At 42.8% G+C, this 12,654-nt stretch overlaps 1 protein-coding gene across 1 annotated transcript in view; it reads left to right on the top strand.

Moving 5' to 3' along the window:
- Positions 1 to 1,049: 1,049 nt before the first annotated feature.
- The window catches only part of PAH (phenylalanine hydroxylase), a 31,663-nt gene continuing 20,058 nt past the window's right edge, over positions 1,050 to 12,654 (top strand). Inside the window, exons 1-2 of the mRNA XM_062491262.1 lie at positions 1,050 to 1,091; positions 5,189 to 5,296. Of these exons, the coding sequence (XP_062347246.1) occupies positions 1,050 to 1,091; positions 5,189 to 5,296 (150 nt within the window). The remainder of the gene's footprint in view (positions 1,092 to 5,188; positions 5,297 to 12,654) is intronic.

Genomic DNA, 12,654 nt, shown 5'->3' with positions numbered 1-12,654 from the left:
CACGATTTGTCTTTGTAAGACTTCATCTTCCTAAATAGCAAAATAGGTGCCTAGTTATTTCATTTTTTCACCTGTCCTCTGATATTGGGCTATAGCTTTCCAATTTCCTTTACCTCCTTTGGTGACTCTTTTCAAGCCAAATCTGGGCTCTTTCACATAATACTTTACTAACCTTTCCTGAAATCATTTATATGTGTCCCACCCTTTTCCCCTTGTGCTTTCCATGGCTGACACCATATGCAAGCACCCATGCATCATCTGCAGTCCTTCTTCCTGCCCTGGGGCTCTGACCTTCTCTTTCCTGCCCTTTTTCTTCCTTTACCTGCTCCCCTTTCCCCATGCTCAGGCCCATTTCCCAGTGTGAGGTTCATGGAGATAACACCTCTCTCATGCTTCCCTTATGCTGGTGTCTCTCTCCAGTGTCTAGTGAGTGGAATGGTGTCTCCTGCTCTCTGATCCCTTTGGAAGCAGCCCCAGAGGCTCTACTAAAGGATAAATCCCTCAGCTGCTGTGCCTTGCCAGAGCCTTCTGTGCCTGATGCTTGACATCCAAAGAATGTCCTGGAGAATGTCTGATGTTTGTCCAAGGGGAGTGGTCCCAATGGGAAGCCCACCTGAGGCTGAACACGCAGCTGCAGCAGGAAGGAACGGACCGGAGGCTGAACTGAAAACGATGTGTTGACAGGAAAAAATGAAAACAGCTGATGTTGATCAGGAGGAGGAAGGCTGTTAATTCAGAGCATGCTGCTCCTCCACGTTGGGTGCAGATAGAAACAATCTGCTGGAGAGCTGCTCCACGCTGGTCATCTCCTGCAAGCCCTATGCCTGCATGGAGCTGTTCGTGTGCCAGGGGTGGGTGGGGTGGGCGTGCAGGGAGAACGCCCCCTTGGCATTCTGTCCAGGGGAGGGAGCAGGGGAAGGGATGGCTTTGCCTTGCTTGCTCCACTTTAAATACCTTTGCACAGATTTCTGCCCTCTGCAGTTGGGTCAGAAGGCTTCACCTGCTGTAGTGAAGGGGCCTCCCTGTGTGGGCATTGCTGCTTCTGCAACATGGACTCACAGCACTACAAAATGAATGGTGACACTTTCCAGGTAAGTGATGGGGTCTGTACCTGCCTTTTGCAGAGGTGGAGGGGTGTCCTGCCTTACTGCTGCACTCCTATGCTTGTCCTCCACTCTCTGAGAGGCAGTGTGACCCAAGAGGGGAAGAATCAAGGTGGCCTGTTGTGATGCTTTGCAGTATCTGAACAATTTTGGCAGCCTCCATGCTTGTCTTCTCTTAACTGTGCTTATAAAAACGCAGTGAGAATGCAAACATTGCTACAGTATCCTTGCACACATGGCAAAAAGACAAAGAATCAGAAGCTTATTAGAGGTCTTAAACGTGTGTGATTAAAAAAAAACCTGTCTTCTTTTGTTAAAGGAAAACAGATGAAGTAACGTGCTGTTCTGGTGGAGTTTTTGTAACATTCTGTGACTCTCTTGTCCTCTTTTTTTAAAGTTTACTGACTGACTTTGAACTCTTTGCTTTGGGAAATACAGGAAAGACCTGAAGTTCATGCCTTTTGAATACAGGCACTGATGTTACTACAGGGGCAAGTCGTGTGACCTCAGGCCAGCATGGTTAATTATTAGGACAGAATTCTGCACTTACGTGTCCTATGCGATGCTGCTGAAGCCAGAGACAAGTTGCATCAGATGTAGAAAAAAAGAGGCTTCTATTTTTTATAAAAGCAGAGATGCCAAGGAAGCCTCTATTCCTACTGCTTTGTGTGCTGAGGCTGAACTCCCAAAAAATTTCTCTAGGGTCTCACCTTGCTGCTTATCCAAGTGATGTAATTGCTTGGTTCCAATGACAATTGCAGTGATCAGCATTTAAATGCCTTAAGAAATCTGACTTGGAAACGAGTTCCATTTTCACAAGTAACTTAGAAATATTTTAATTTGAATTTTTTTCCTTCCCCCATCCCCTATTTTGAGTATCTAGTAAGTTTGAACTTTATAACAGAGATATGAAAATTTTATATCCCTGAAAGTGCAAGAAAAAGTTTCTCAGGCTTTAACAGTGTTGGAATTAACTCTGAAGGGCTTTAGTTAAATGTCTCAGCAATGGATTAGAAGGCTGACAGGGCTGTGTTATTGACTCTTAATACTGCCACTTTCCAGGCACAACCACTTGTGTCAGAATGGCAATACCAATCCATGTGTGAAGTGCTAACTAAAAATGCAGGTTTGTGCTCAGGTAAACATATCCTTGCATTTGCATAGCACTTTCTTTGAGATTGTATTAGGTCCAGGGACAGTTGTTTATGCTCATCAACTGGTTCTTCTTTTATTTCCTGGAAAAAATAAAACCTGAGCTGGAAGAAAATTAGATCTGAATTTATTGTACACTAGAAATCACATATACATATCACAGATACAATATTTCAACACAATAAAACTGTTTATTTGACTCTGAATCTTGATCACAATAGTAATAGGACAGTAGAAGTACCCCAAAGCTGCAATTCCTTCATGTACGTTGAGGAACAAGAAATTAAAGTCCAAAATGAGAATGGAAAAACTGATCAACAGTTAAAAATATGCATAAGTACTGCAAAAAGCTCAACAATAATGTGAGTGCCTGTGTTTTTGCTGCTATCACCTCCAGTGCATGTGTTGAGCTGAGGTTAGTTGTATTGATGAAGGCTGCCTCCATATATACTGACAAGAACTGGTTACCAAGGAAAACAATCATTTAAGTCTTCCACCCCTTTGCAATTAAAGATGTCGCCTCTGTGACAGGCTCAGGCATGGACTGAGGCTTGTTAAAAAGCCTTCCAGGGAACTGAGTGTATATGCAGATGTGAGAGAAGTTAAGCAAGTATGAGGCTGTTTGCTGCATTAGTGCCTACTCCCCACTGCAATGTGTCTTTCTCTTAAGCACCAATATAAATCTATTTACAAGAGTGGGAAAATGACAGAGGACAAATTGAAAGCAGCTGATCTCAACACATCAAGGCTAGTGACCAATGAGTTTGGAAAGGTTTTCCAAGGCTTTTTTGTGTAGTCTCATTTTACAAAGAGATAAATTATTACCATCAGAATTACCTTGCAGGACTTCAACTTTGCATTATATCACCTGCAAGTATCCAAACCACAAATTCTTCATTTGTCACACACATTCAAGTCATTCTTGTAAGTTGGTCCTCACAGCGTAATTCAGTAAGAACTTTTAAAATATATAACTGCATGTCTTTTAGAGCAGTTTCACTGCCGACAGTTAAACCCAAAATCTCGATCCATTGGACAGACAATGGTGGAGCCAGTTCTGTCCTTAAGATCAGTTCTGGCTGTGGTGGGTGAAAACAGAAGGAAAAAGAAATGCACAGACAGTATTTGAGAGGACAGTTTTGGTCACACTACCATAAAATTTTAGTACTACAGACGTTTATTTTGACTTCTGCCAGATTCCTGTCATTGTTTTCCCTTGTGGTTTCTTGAGGTGTAAATGGGTTTTGTTAGCCAGCTGACACATCACTTCCAACTGCTTTTCCTCTTGGTCCTCCCCAAGCAGGAGCTGGATGAGGATTCAGGAGGCACAGAGATGCTTCAGGGAGTGTCACAACTGAACAGGTGGCAGTCTTCCTTCTGGTGCAGAAAGCCAGCACTTCTACTACAGTTCCTACTAGAGGTCCCTCACAAAGCTGGAAAACATTTGGAAAACCTTTGCAGCCTCTGGAAACAAAGCCAGATAGAAAAATGTGTGGTCAGTCTGTTAGCGGCAGCCTCGGAGGCAGCCTTGGAAATGGCTGGAAGAATCAGCAATTATTTACTTTACAAAAGAAGGCAGCTCTTCATAGCTCTGCCTCAGGAAACGTAGGCCCACCAACAACTTTATGGCTTCAGGGCAGCTGGATTTGATTATTAATTTGTTTTCTACAAAGGCTATCTTTACTGAGGACAATATTTGGGAACTGGGACTCTTTACTCTGATTTATATGTTCAATTGAGCAACAGCCATAATGAGGGCAAGCTCTGCCTGAAAATACAGATCTTTATGAGGAATATTTGAATGGGTACCTTGACTCCAGCTTTAGCCCAGGGCTTGTTACACCAGGACTCATCTGTGTTGCAGATGTCTGGTGTGATCTTTGAAATACTACAGGCAATTTGTCCAAGGTCAGTAGATGTTAAGAAAGAATTAAATAAACAAGTAAATAAGACATTAATGTGGCCTCCAAAAGGTTGTGCATAAAATTTACTCTGATATCAGAAAAATTTAGTCATTGGAATCTCAGCAGGCATTTACCTACCATGCCAAGTACTCGCCTTTTAAGATCTGCCTCCACTCCAGGGCTCAGTTTCCTCTTTCTGAACTGGAGAAATAGCTCTTCCCTGCTTAGCAGGGGTTTTGTGAAAAGAAACATGTAGAAACACACAAGGACATTCTACTAATAAGAACCATGAAAATAAACCTTTGAGAGTGCTGGAAATTGCCTTTTGGAATTTGCAGAATAGAAAATCAATAAGAGAAAGGGAACAAATATAAATGAAAACGCATCTTGCCTTGAGTCTTTACTCATTAAGGGATTTAGGGAAGATCTAAATATTTCCTCCAACTTTTTGTTGTTGTTATTTTGGTATTTTTTTCCTCCTTTGATTTTTCTTTGCTTGATATTGTTTTGGGTTTTTTTTATTTTAAATTCACCTTCCATACCCTTCCTGTGAATCCTACCTCTCTCCTGGGGGATACCTGGAAGTTACAAGCAGAACTGAAGATCATGGTCTGCATCTCTGCACAGAGCTCAACTACATTAACCCTGAGTATTGATGAAAAGGAAGCCTGAGGGGAGGACTTTGCACTGCAGCTGAAACCAAAGTGCAGTAATATTTCCAGTCATCCTTGAGGGGTGAAGTCAGGCAGGAATGCTATTAGGTTTATTTACATGTCCTTTTTGACTACCTGGCTCTGAGGAGGGCTCTAGTTTGAGAGAAGGGATTGGGGTCTCTACCATCATAAATCAGAGCAGCCCCAGAGCTACTCTGCTTCTTGCAGCAACAGTTGCCTTGATTCCCACTCAGAGCTGTTTTATGCTCTCTTTATATCACCAGTGCTGTGCAAAAAGAAAGTGGAAAAAGGCAAAACTGACTCCTAGGGTGAATGGCAGTAATTTTAGCTTGTGTATTTTTTTATTTCCTTTCAGGAATCTAGGTACATTGAAGACTCCCCCAATAAAAATGGTGTGATTTCTTTGATTTTCTCTCTGAAAGAAGAAGTTGGGGCATTGGCTAAAGTCCTGCGCACATTTGAGGTAAATATTTTCCTTCAGGTCCTTACAATTTTGTGTTGCAGCCACATTTTCTCAGGGTCCTGGAGATTGTGATTCTATTTCATTGCTCTTACAGGGGAAAGAAGCCTGCATTTCTTTTCTGAGCTTAAAATATCTTTACGTCTTAGAGCAGAAGCAGCTTTTTGAAACTAAAACCTCTACCTTTAACTGACATGAGTGTGGGGAAAAAAAAAACAGTTTTTTCCACTTAAGAGGGAATTATTTGATCATAACTGCTGTAGTAAGAGGTAGGAGTGAGTTGGGCTGTGATTTAAGATTGACTTATAACCAAATAATTTGCCTTATAACTTGGAAGGCAAACATAACCTGCATGTGAGCCATGTGACTTGCAATGTGCATTGCACAAGGTGTTTCTGCTGGGTCAGCTCTTGTCCACCTCAATAAGTCTGATATAAAAATTTCTACCATCTCCTGCCTGCAGTACAGAGTGGGTAGAGGGTGCCTACAGAACAGCACAAAAATGACAGCACTTTTTTTTACACCAAAGGGACTCAGTAACTTATGCTGAGTGATTTGGAAAGTTTCTTGGGGAAACAAGAAGCCATTCACCTTTCAGGACATTTTGTGCTTATTTATTCTTGCAGAAATATTTTCCAGATGTCATGAATGTTGTTTGAAAAGCACAAAATCCTTGCAATTCAGGATGGTTGTGTTGCAACACATAGAGCTGTGTACTCTGTGCTCCCAAGCAAATACACTTTTATATTGGTTCTGTGGCTATTTTTTTTTTTTTATGTAATAGTTGTGCCTGAAAACAGAAATTTCTTTAAAACACTCTGAGAAGTTGTGGCCTGCATATTTTCCATTCATAAATTGAATTTACTAGGAAATGAAAAGTTGTTTGTTATGGGTACAAAGGAAAAATAATTATGAGTTTTAGGACATATTTGATTCATTAAGATAAATGGAAATTTACACCAACAACAGAAGAGCAAGTCTAAATCTGTGAATTGAGCAGTAAAGTCCTGCAAAATATCCATATGTCACTGATGTGTATGTCTGTAAATGAATTAGACTGTTGATATTCTCTTATTAAATACATTGCTGTCTACTAACTAAATTGCTGTCAGCTATGAAGAAAAATTTGTAGAGGAGCTAGTATAGAAAAGAGAGAAGTAACCATTTTTTGGATATTCATTTTCTTGCCCCAAAGCAGATAGCTAAACTAGACCAACAAAATCATGGTTTTCCTCGGTGCCCCTGATTGCAGCTGAGAGGCTGGGACTCAGTTGGTTTTCCATCCCAACAAAGTGTATTCTTTTTGTGCATACTTGCAGCCTCCTCCAGCACCAAGGCTTAACAAGGCACTAGGCATAGGTGCTCTTATATCAGTTTTACATTTGGCATTGCAGTGGGGAGATGGATGGATGGATGGATTGAATTTAATGGTACAAAAGCAGCTCCTCAGGGCTGTTGTTAGTGAATTCATGGTGTAAACCAGAGCTGCCTTTGAGCTGTTGTAACTCAGTTCCAAAAACTGCACAGAGGTGTAAGTTACATACATGCACAGCTGCGAAAACCTTCCCCCTTTGCCATCTGGGCCATAGCTATGGTGGCCTCAGAGGAACAGACTTTGTGCTCAATGGCATCAACAGCACAAACAGGCCAAGTGCTGATAGGCAGGTGAAGAGTGGAAACAAACAGGAAGAACTTGGGGGAATTTTTTCATCTTGTACTCCTTCACTGTTTAATAGCACGAAGAGTGAGATGCTGCAGGGGTTAACTCAGACTCTCTGTGGGTGGGCTCCTTGGGCAGGGAGATTCCCAGCCTTGTCCCCTGGGCTGTGTCACCAGCTTGTTGCTGGCTTGTGGAAATGCAGTGGGTTTGTCTCAGATGGGCTTCACAAGAGCAGATGTGAGGATGGCTGCTCTGGCTGTCATTGCCTCATGCAGCCACATGCAGTAGGAGAAGAGAAAACTGACAAGCCACAAACAGGATCAGGCTGTTTCCAGGAACACATGTGGCACTGCAATTGTTGACTTCATGAAGGGGATCCACACCTTATACAGCTGCTGGTGCTGATGGCCACGTCTTGCATGTCTGTAAACTCTGTGCTCCTTGCTGAGGCTGGGAGCTACCCAGACTCCTGGCACCTCTCTGAGCACTCATGGGAATTCAGGCAGAGAGCACAGCTCAACACTCCCCTCCCAGCTCGGATTTGGGAGCTGTTAAGGGACAGTGCCTCTAGCACTGGCTTTGAGGACTTCGCCTCTTTTCTGAACAGTCTGTAAAACTTGTCTGGGACATGAAGGGGAGAGAGGGAGGGTTGAATGAGCTGTAAATATGAAAGACTTGAAAATTTGCCCTCTCTCCCAGGAAAGGAAGCAAGGGAAACAAGATCCAGACTGAGTCATAGGGAATTGAGGGAATACGTAAAGAAAGGAAAGATCTTGAGGTGCCATCAGCACATAGGATGTCTTTTTGTAGAGGAGTTTTCCGTATGGACCTAGAAAGATGCATCTTCTCCTTGGTTTTGAGAACTAGGAAAAAAGTAAATTGTTACTCTGGTAGTATTGTTCAGCCACTCTTGAGTCCCTTCCTGGGATGTACTCCCAGGTTCACATCCTGCCCATGTCCCACTCCTGTGCTGGGGTGGAACTGCCCAGATTTTGGGTCCTGCTGCAGCTTGTTCTCCATGGGCAGCAAGAGCCCAAAGGGCTGTAGCCTGGGTCTGCCTCTGGATACCATGAGGTCCAAGACTTCTGGCTCATCAAGTATCACGGCAGGTAAAATCTTTACTTACCCACAGAGTAAACCACCTAGGAAAGGAATTAGTGTCCAACACAGCCCAACAGCCCAGATGGAAGGGGTAAGCCCCCACTGTGGAAGCCGAGGGGGAGGCTCAAGACTAAGGGCTACAGAGTTTTCATGGAACAGAATTATGTCTAACTGAGGCACCAAGTTTGAGAGAATTTCAGTGTGTTTTGTGGAAAAAGTAATGTTTGTCCTACTCAAACAACCCTCAAGGTTGCTCATGGTAGAGTACTGCATGCTCTTGCATTTGTTTTTTTGCTCAAAGACCCAAACTCTAGTCTTCTCTTCAGGTCCCAGTTGCACACAAGTATGTAGCTACAGTGACAATTCTTGTTTTTCCTATGTAGCTTGAAGGTTTTTTTCCCTGAGGAATCTCCTCAATGAACTCAGCTTTTTTTGTCTGCTGTCTTTATGTCCAAAACCTACTTGATTATTTCTACGTTTTTCTTATGTTTACTTAGGAAGACCCATCTGAATGCCAGACCTCAGCAGGCTTCTAAGTTTTCTGATCCCTGGCTCTTGTCCCTTCTCTCTGGTTTGCAGATCCTTGCCTGACTGCATTAATCTGTTCCTCCTGGACTGGTCTCTGCTACTACTGGCAGTGCAGTCCCTGTAGCCCCTTCTTCATCTGTCCTGTGAAGAGATGTGTCTGCAGGGCCAGATTCACACTCTGATGTGCTGTAAAGTGCTAGCAGCTCAGTCGTGCTCAGCAATAAGCAGATTGCTAAAACTGAATCTACTTTCCTTCCACTAGCTGCTCTGTTTGTATATTGGGATGTGGCAGACATGCATTTTTTGCCTGTCAAACCGAATTCTTTTGCACATGAAAAGACCTTTGTCACCTCTGTCCTCATTGCAGGCTTGGGGGTGGCTGTAGGGACAGTACAAACCCACCAGCAGGGTCTTTACACCGACTTAATTTTAATAGGATCTACTGTACACTGAGGTACTCCTTGATGCAGTCCTGTGCTGTGTATTTGTGTTGTAGAAGATGGCATCTAGGCAGTCAAATCTTGAATAAATACCTTTGTCTGAAACAGAGCAGTACACGAGTGCTTATATATCATGCTTAAAATCAGGAAGACAGAACAGTTATTGTGAAATTGTGTTTCTTTTTTGATTCAGTGGACACATCAAAAATGTTCTAAGTTGAGACAAAGAGAGAAATCTTCCAGATTTCTTATCAAAACTGAAAAAGCAAAACTGAGCGCTTTGAGTTGTCCCAAGTGTTGCACTTGGTACATATATTTGGTTCTCTGCAGTGATAAAAGCCTATTGAAATTGAGGTAGCTTTTTTTAAACAACAAAGGTCATTTGGAAAGAAAAAAAGTGAAGGAAAAACCCACATTGTTCCCCCTCAGGGATTGCCTTTTCTGTAGTTAAATTCATCATTAAAAATTTTAGAAATAAGAATTTCCATATGCAAAAAGGATTGCATTCAGTTTCAACTGCAGATTTTCCACATGAATTTGTGAGTGCACTGATTTTCTCTGAAATTCTTTTTCAGATGGATTTACAAGTTGTAGATAATTAGCTGTTTTAAGTGGCAAACCCTGGAATACATTACCAGTTTGCTTAACCCTTTGTCAGAGAGGAGCCTTCTATCTTTTCCTCGCTGATGGGACCTTCTCAGATATAAAGCAGGACTTCAGGGCAAGGTGCAGCCATCAGTGGGTATCAGCCATCAGGGCTCTAGCTCAAAAGGAAAAAAAATAAAAAAGTTAATTTGAACCAAGTACTCCTGCTCCCAGAGTAAGTTACTGCTCTGTGAAAGGATGGGATGGGAGCAACAGGCTGTACTAGATGAGACCTGGTACTGTCAGAGTCAGCAGAGGTAACTGTGGTCTGTGTCTGTTTAGGAATTTTATTTATTAATTATTTATTAAGGTCCCCCGTGACTGTTATCTCTTTGTCCCCTAGGAAGGTATTGGCTCTGTGGTGGTTGGGGCTGTTTCTACATCAGGGGAAGCAAACAGTCACTGTGGCCAGGGGGTGTGTTGGGAGTGTCTACAGCCATAGGTGAACAGGTCAGGCTTGCCTCTACCACAGGATTGTTTTTTCTTTGTATTGTACATATGCGCAGCAATGATTATTTCATGATGCTGCTCCAAATCCACATCCTTGGTCTTATCCCTTCTCTTCCTACAGCCACAAGAGCAGGACTTCTTGTCTAATGAACCAGCATGGGTTTAAAGAGAGAAGTGCCCTCTTCACAGCTGCTTGTGCAATGCCACATGCTGTCACATGTTTTTGATTTGTCCTGCTCCATGTGTTTTGTAGCCAGATTCTGCTGCAAGCCAAATTTTAGGGTTGGAGCAGAAGTGCTGAGTGATGGACACCAGGGACTGCTCCAGGGCCAGCTGCCCTCTGGTGCTCTTTGCTGGCAGGGACCTGCTCTGGGACACTTTTCTTCCATGAGCTTGGAAGGAAGACCCTAGTAGTTGTGAAGGAGAAGATGGGGAAGTGCTGTCTCTAGCTGAGAAGTAGGCCCTTGGACAGTAAAGCTGAATCAGATGGCTGCCTTTACCTTTGCTTTGGGAATTCATGGCTGAAAGCATCACTGTAACTTCCTAAGTCCTCTGATCTATGAAAATTAGGCACTGAGCTTACACCTGTACTTCTGAAAGTGTCCTCTTGCAGGAAACACTGCACCATATCACGACTAGGGTTAGAAGAACAACTCATCTGGTCTTTTTGGTACTAGAAAGTGCAAGTAAAATCTTTATTTTGAGAGATTTTACCCAAATTCTCACTTAGTGTTGATTAGCGGCACCATAGTGTTGTTGAAAGTTCATCTGCTAACAATGTAGGGTCTCCTGACAAAGCCAAACCTAATTAATGACAACAGTCATGAAAACAAGCTGCAGCTGCATTTCACAGCTGTACTTAGTTTTAGAACCATATAAGGAGTTTTTAGTAATTAGTGAACAGAAGGATATGTGAATGTTATGGGAAGTAGTAACTCAAAATATTTTCAGAAAGTATCCATCCCTACTGAAAGCTTCTCTGTGTAGCTGTCAACACACAACTTTCCTTTTCCAGTGACCAGGCCATTAAACAGATGGTGGGACTGAATTCTCTTGGCAGTGACCTCAGCAAAGCTGCTGGTGTAGTGCAACATCAGTCTGGTTTTCTCCTGCTGGTGTGGGGCAGCTGCAGCATAGGTGTGCTCAGTTAGGATGGAATAACTGGGCAAGGGGCTGGAGCTGCTTCACAGACTCTGAGAGGAAGACAAGGCTGAGATCCAGCCCTGTGGGATCAGGCAGGGATGGACATGGGCAATCTCCTCCCTGCATCCAGCATTGCTTTAAATTGATATTTGTATTGCTGCCCCCTTCTGACTCAGAACTAATTCTAGCTTGATTTTTGAGCTCTGAGAACATATCTTGAGACTTCCTTCCCAATGGGCAGTGATAGAAGTACAGCTGACTTCGATATTAAAATAATGAAAGCTGAGTTCCCCCCCACCCCAGGAGAGGGGGTTTTAAGAAAAAAGAACTACAGCAGACACATGGCTGCATGACAGGATGTGTCCATAGGGAAGAGACTCAACCTCTCCCCTGGTCGTCAACCTGAAGAGAAGGAGAGAAGTACCAACCTGTCCTCCAAGTTCCTTGCAGCTGCAATGGGTGGTGGGGTGAATTCAGCAAAGACACATCTAATCTCACTCCATGGGCTCATCTGATTCCTACCAGCTTTTAAATAGGAAGGGCAGAAGAGATTCATGTTAGTAGTTTAGGTGGGAGTCCAGCCACAAACATGGGACAGTTGGCGTCTTCCAAACGTGTAAACTTAGGAGTTAGGTTCTATCAACAAAAAATAGATCATAAAACAGGAATAACTTTTATTAGCTGACTTTTGAAGGCATACATTGTCAAGATGTCAACCTCTACTAAAAATCAGAGACTGAAAACTGCTTAAAATGTATGAAACCAAGAAAGTGCCCCCCATTCTCCTTTCTCAGGTAACTATTTGTCTCCAGAAGTCAGTGCTTTAAACAAAACATCAGCTGTTGGGAGAAATGTGATGCAATAGCAAGATTTGGCAACATCAAAGATGCAAAAAATGTTCTGAACAATGTGAAACTATGAAGATTAAACACTAGATGGAGTAGTTGGACTGGAATGAAATTGAGATTTGTAAAGCAACTCTAGTAACAGAGCCACTGTAAATATTTTGAAATCGAGGGCTTAGTAGCAAGGCACAGCATGCAAAAACACATTTCTCCAGGAATGCCAGTTCAGGGAGTTGGACATATGCTGCTGGATTCTTGCTCCAAAAACAGACACCAGAAGGACTCTCCTTTCAGCTTCTCTGTTATGAGGTCCTGAAGTCTCAACACAAAGAGGTAACAGGTTGACTCTGCATGTTGCTGAGTGACAGATATCCCTTAAATAAACAGCAAAGCAGCTTGACTCTCTGTGGAAAGGTGTTCTGCTTCTCTCAGGTGCAAAAAAGGGAATTAACTCTCTCCGTGGACTTCTTCCATCTTCTTTTTTTTGCCCCCTCTTTTCTTCACTGTCCTAGGTTGCAATAGTTTGAGAGACACCGATACTCCTGCTGC

Source organism: Cinclus cinclus, chromosome 4 (assembly GCF_963662255.1).
Source record: "Cinclus cinclus chromosome 4, bCinCin1.1, whole genome shotgun sequence".
NCBI lineage: Eukaryota > Metazoa > Chordata > Aves > Passeriformes > Cinclidae > Cinclus > Cinclus cinclus.
This window is presented reverse-complemented; position numbering and strand designations above follow the sequence as displayed.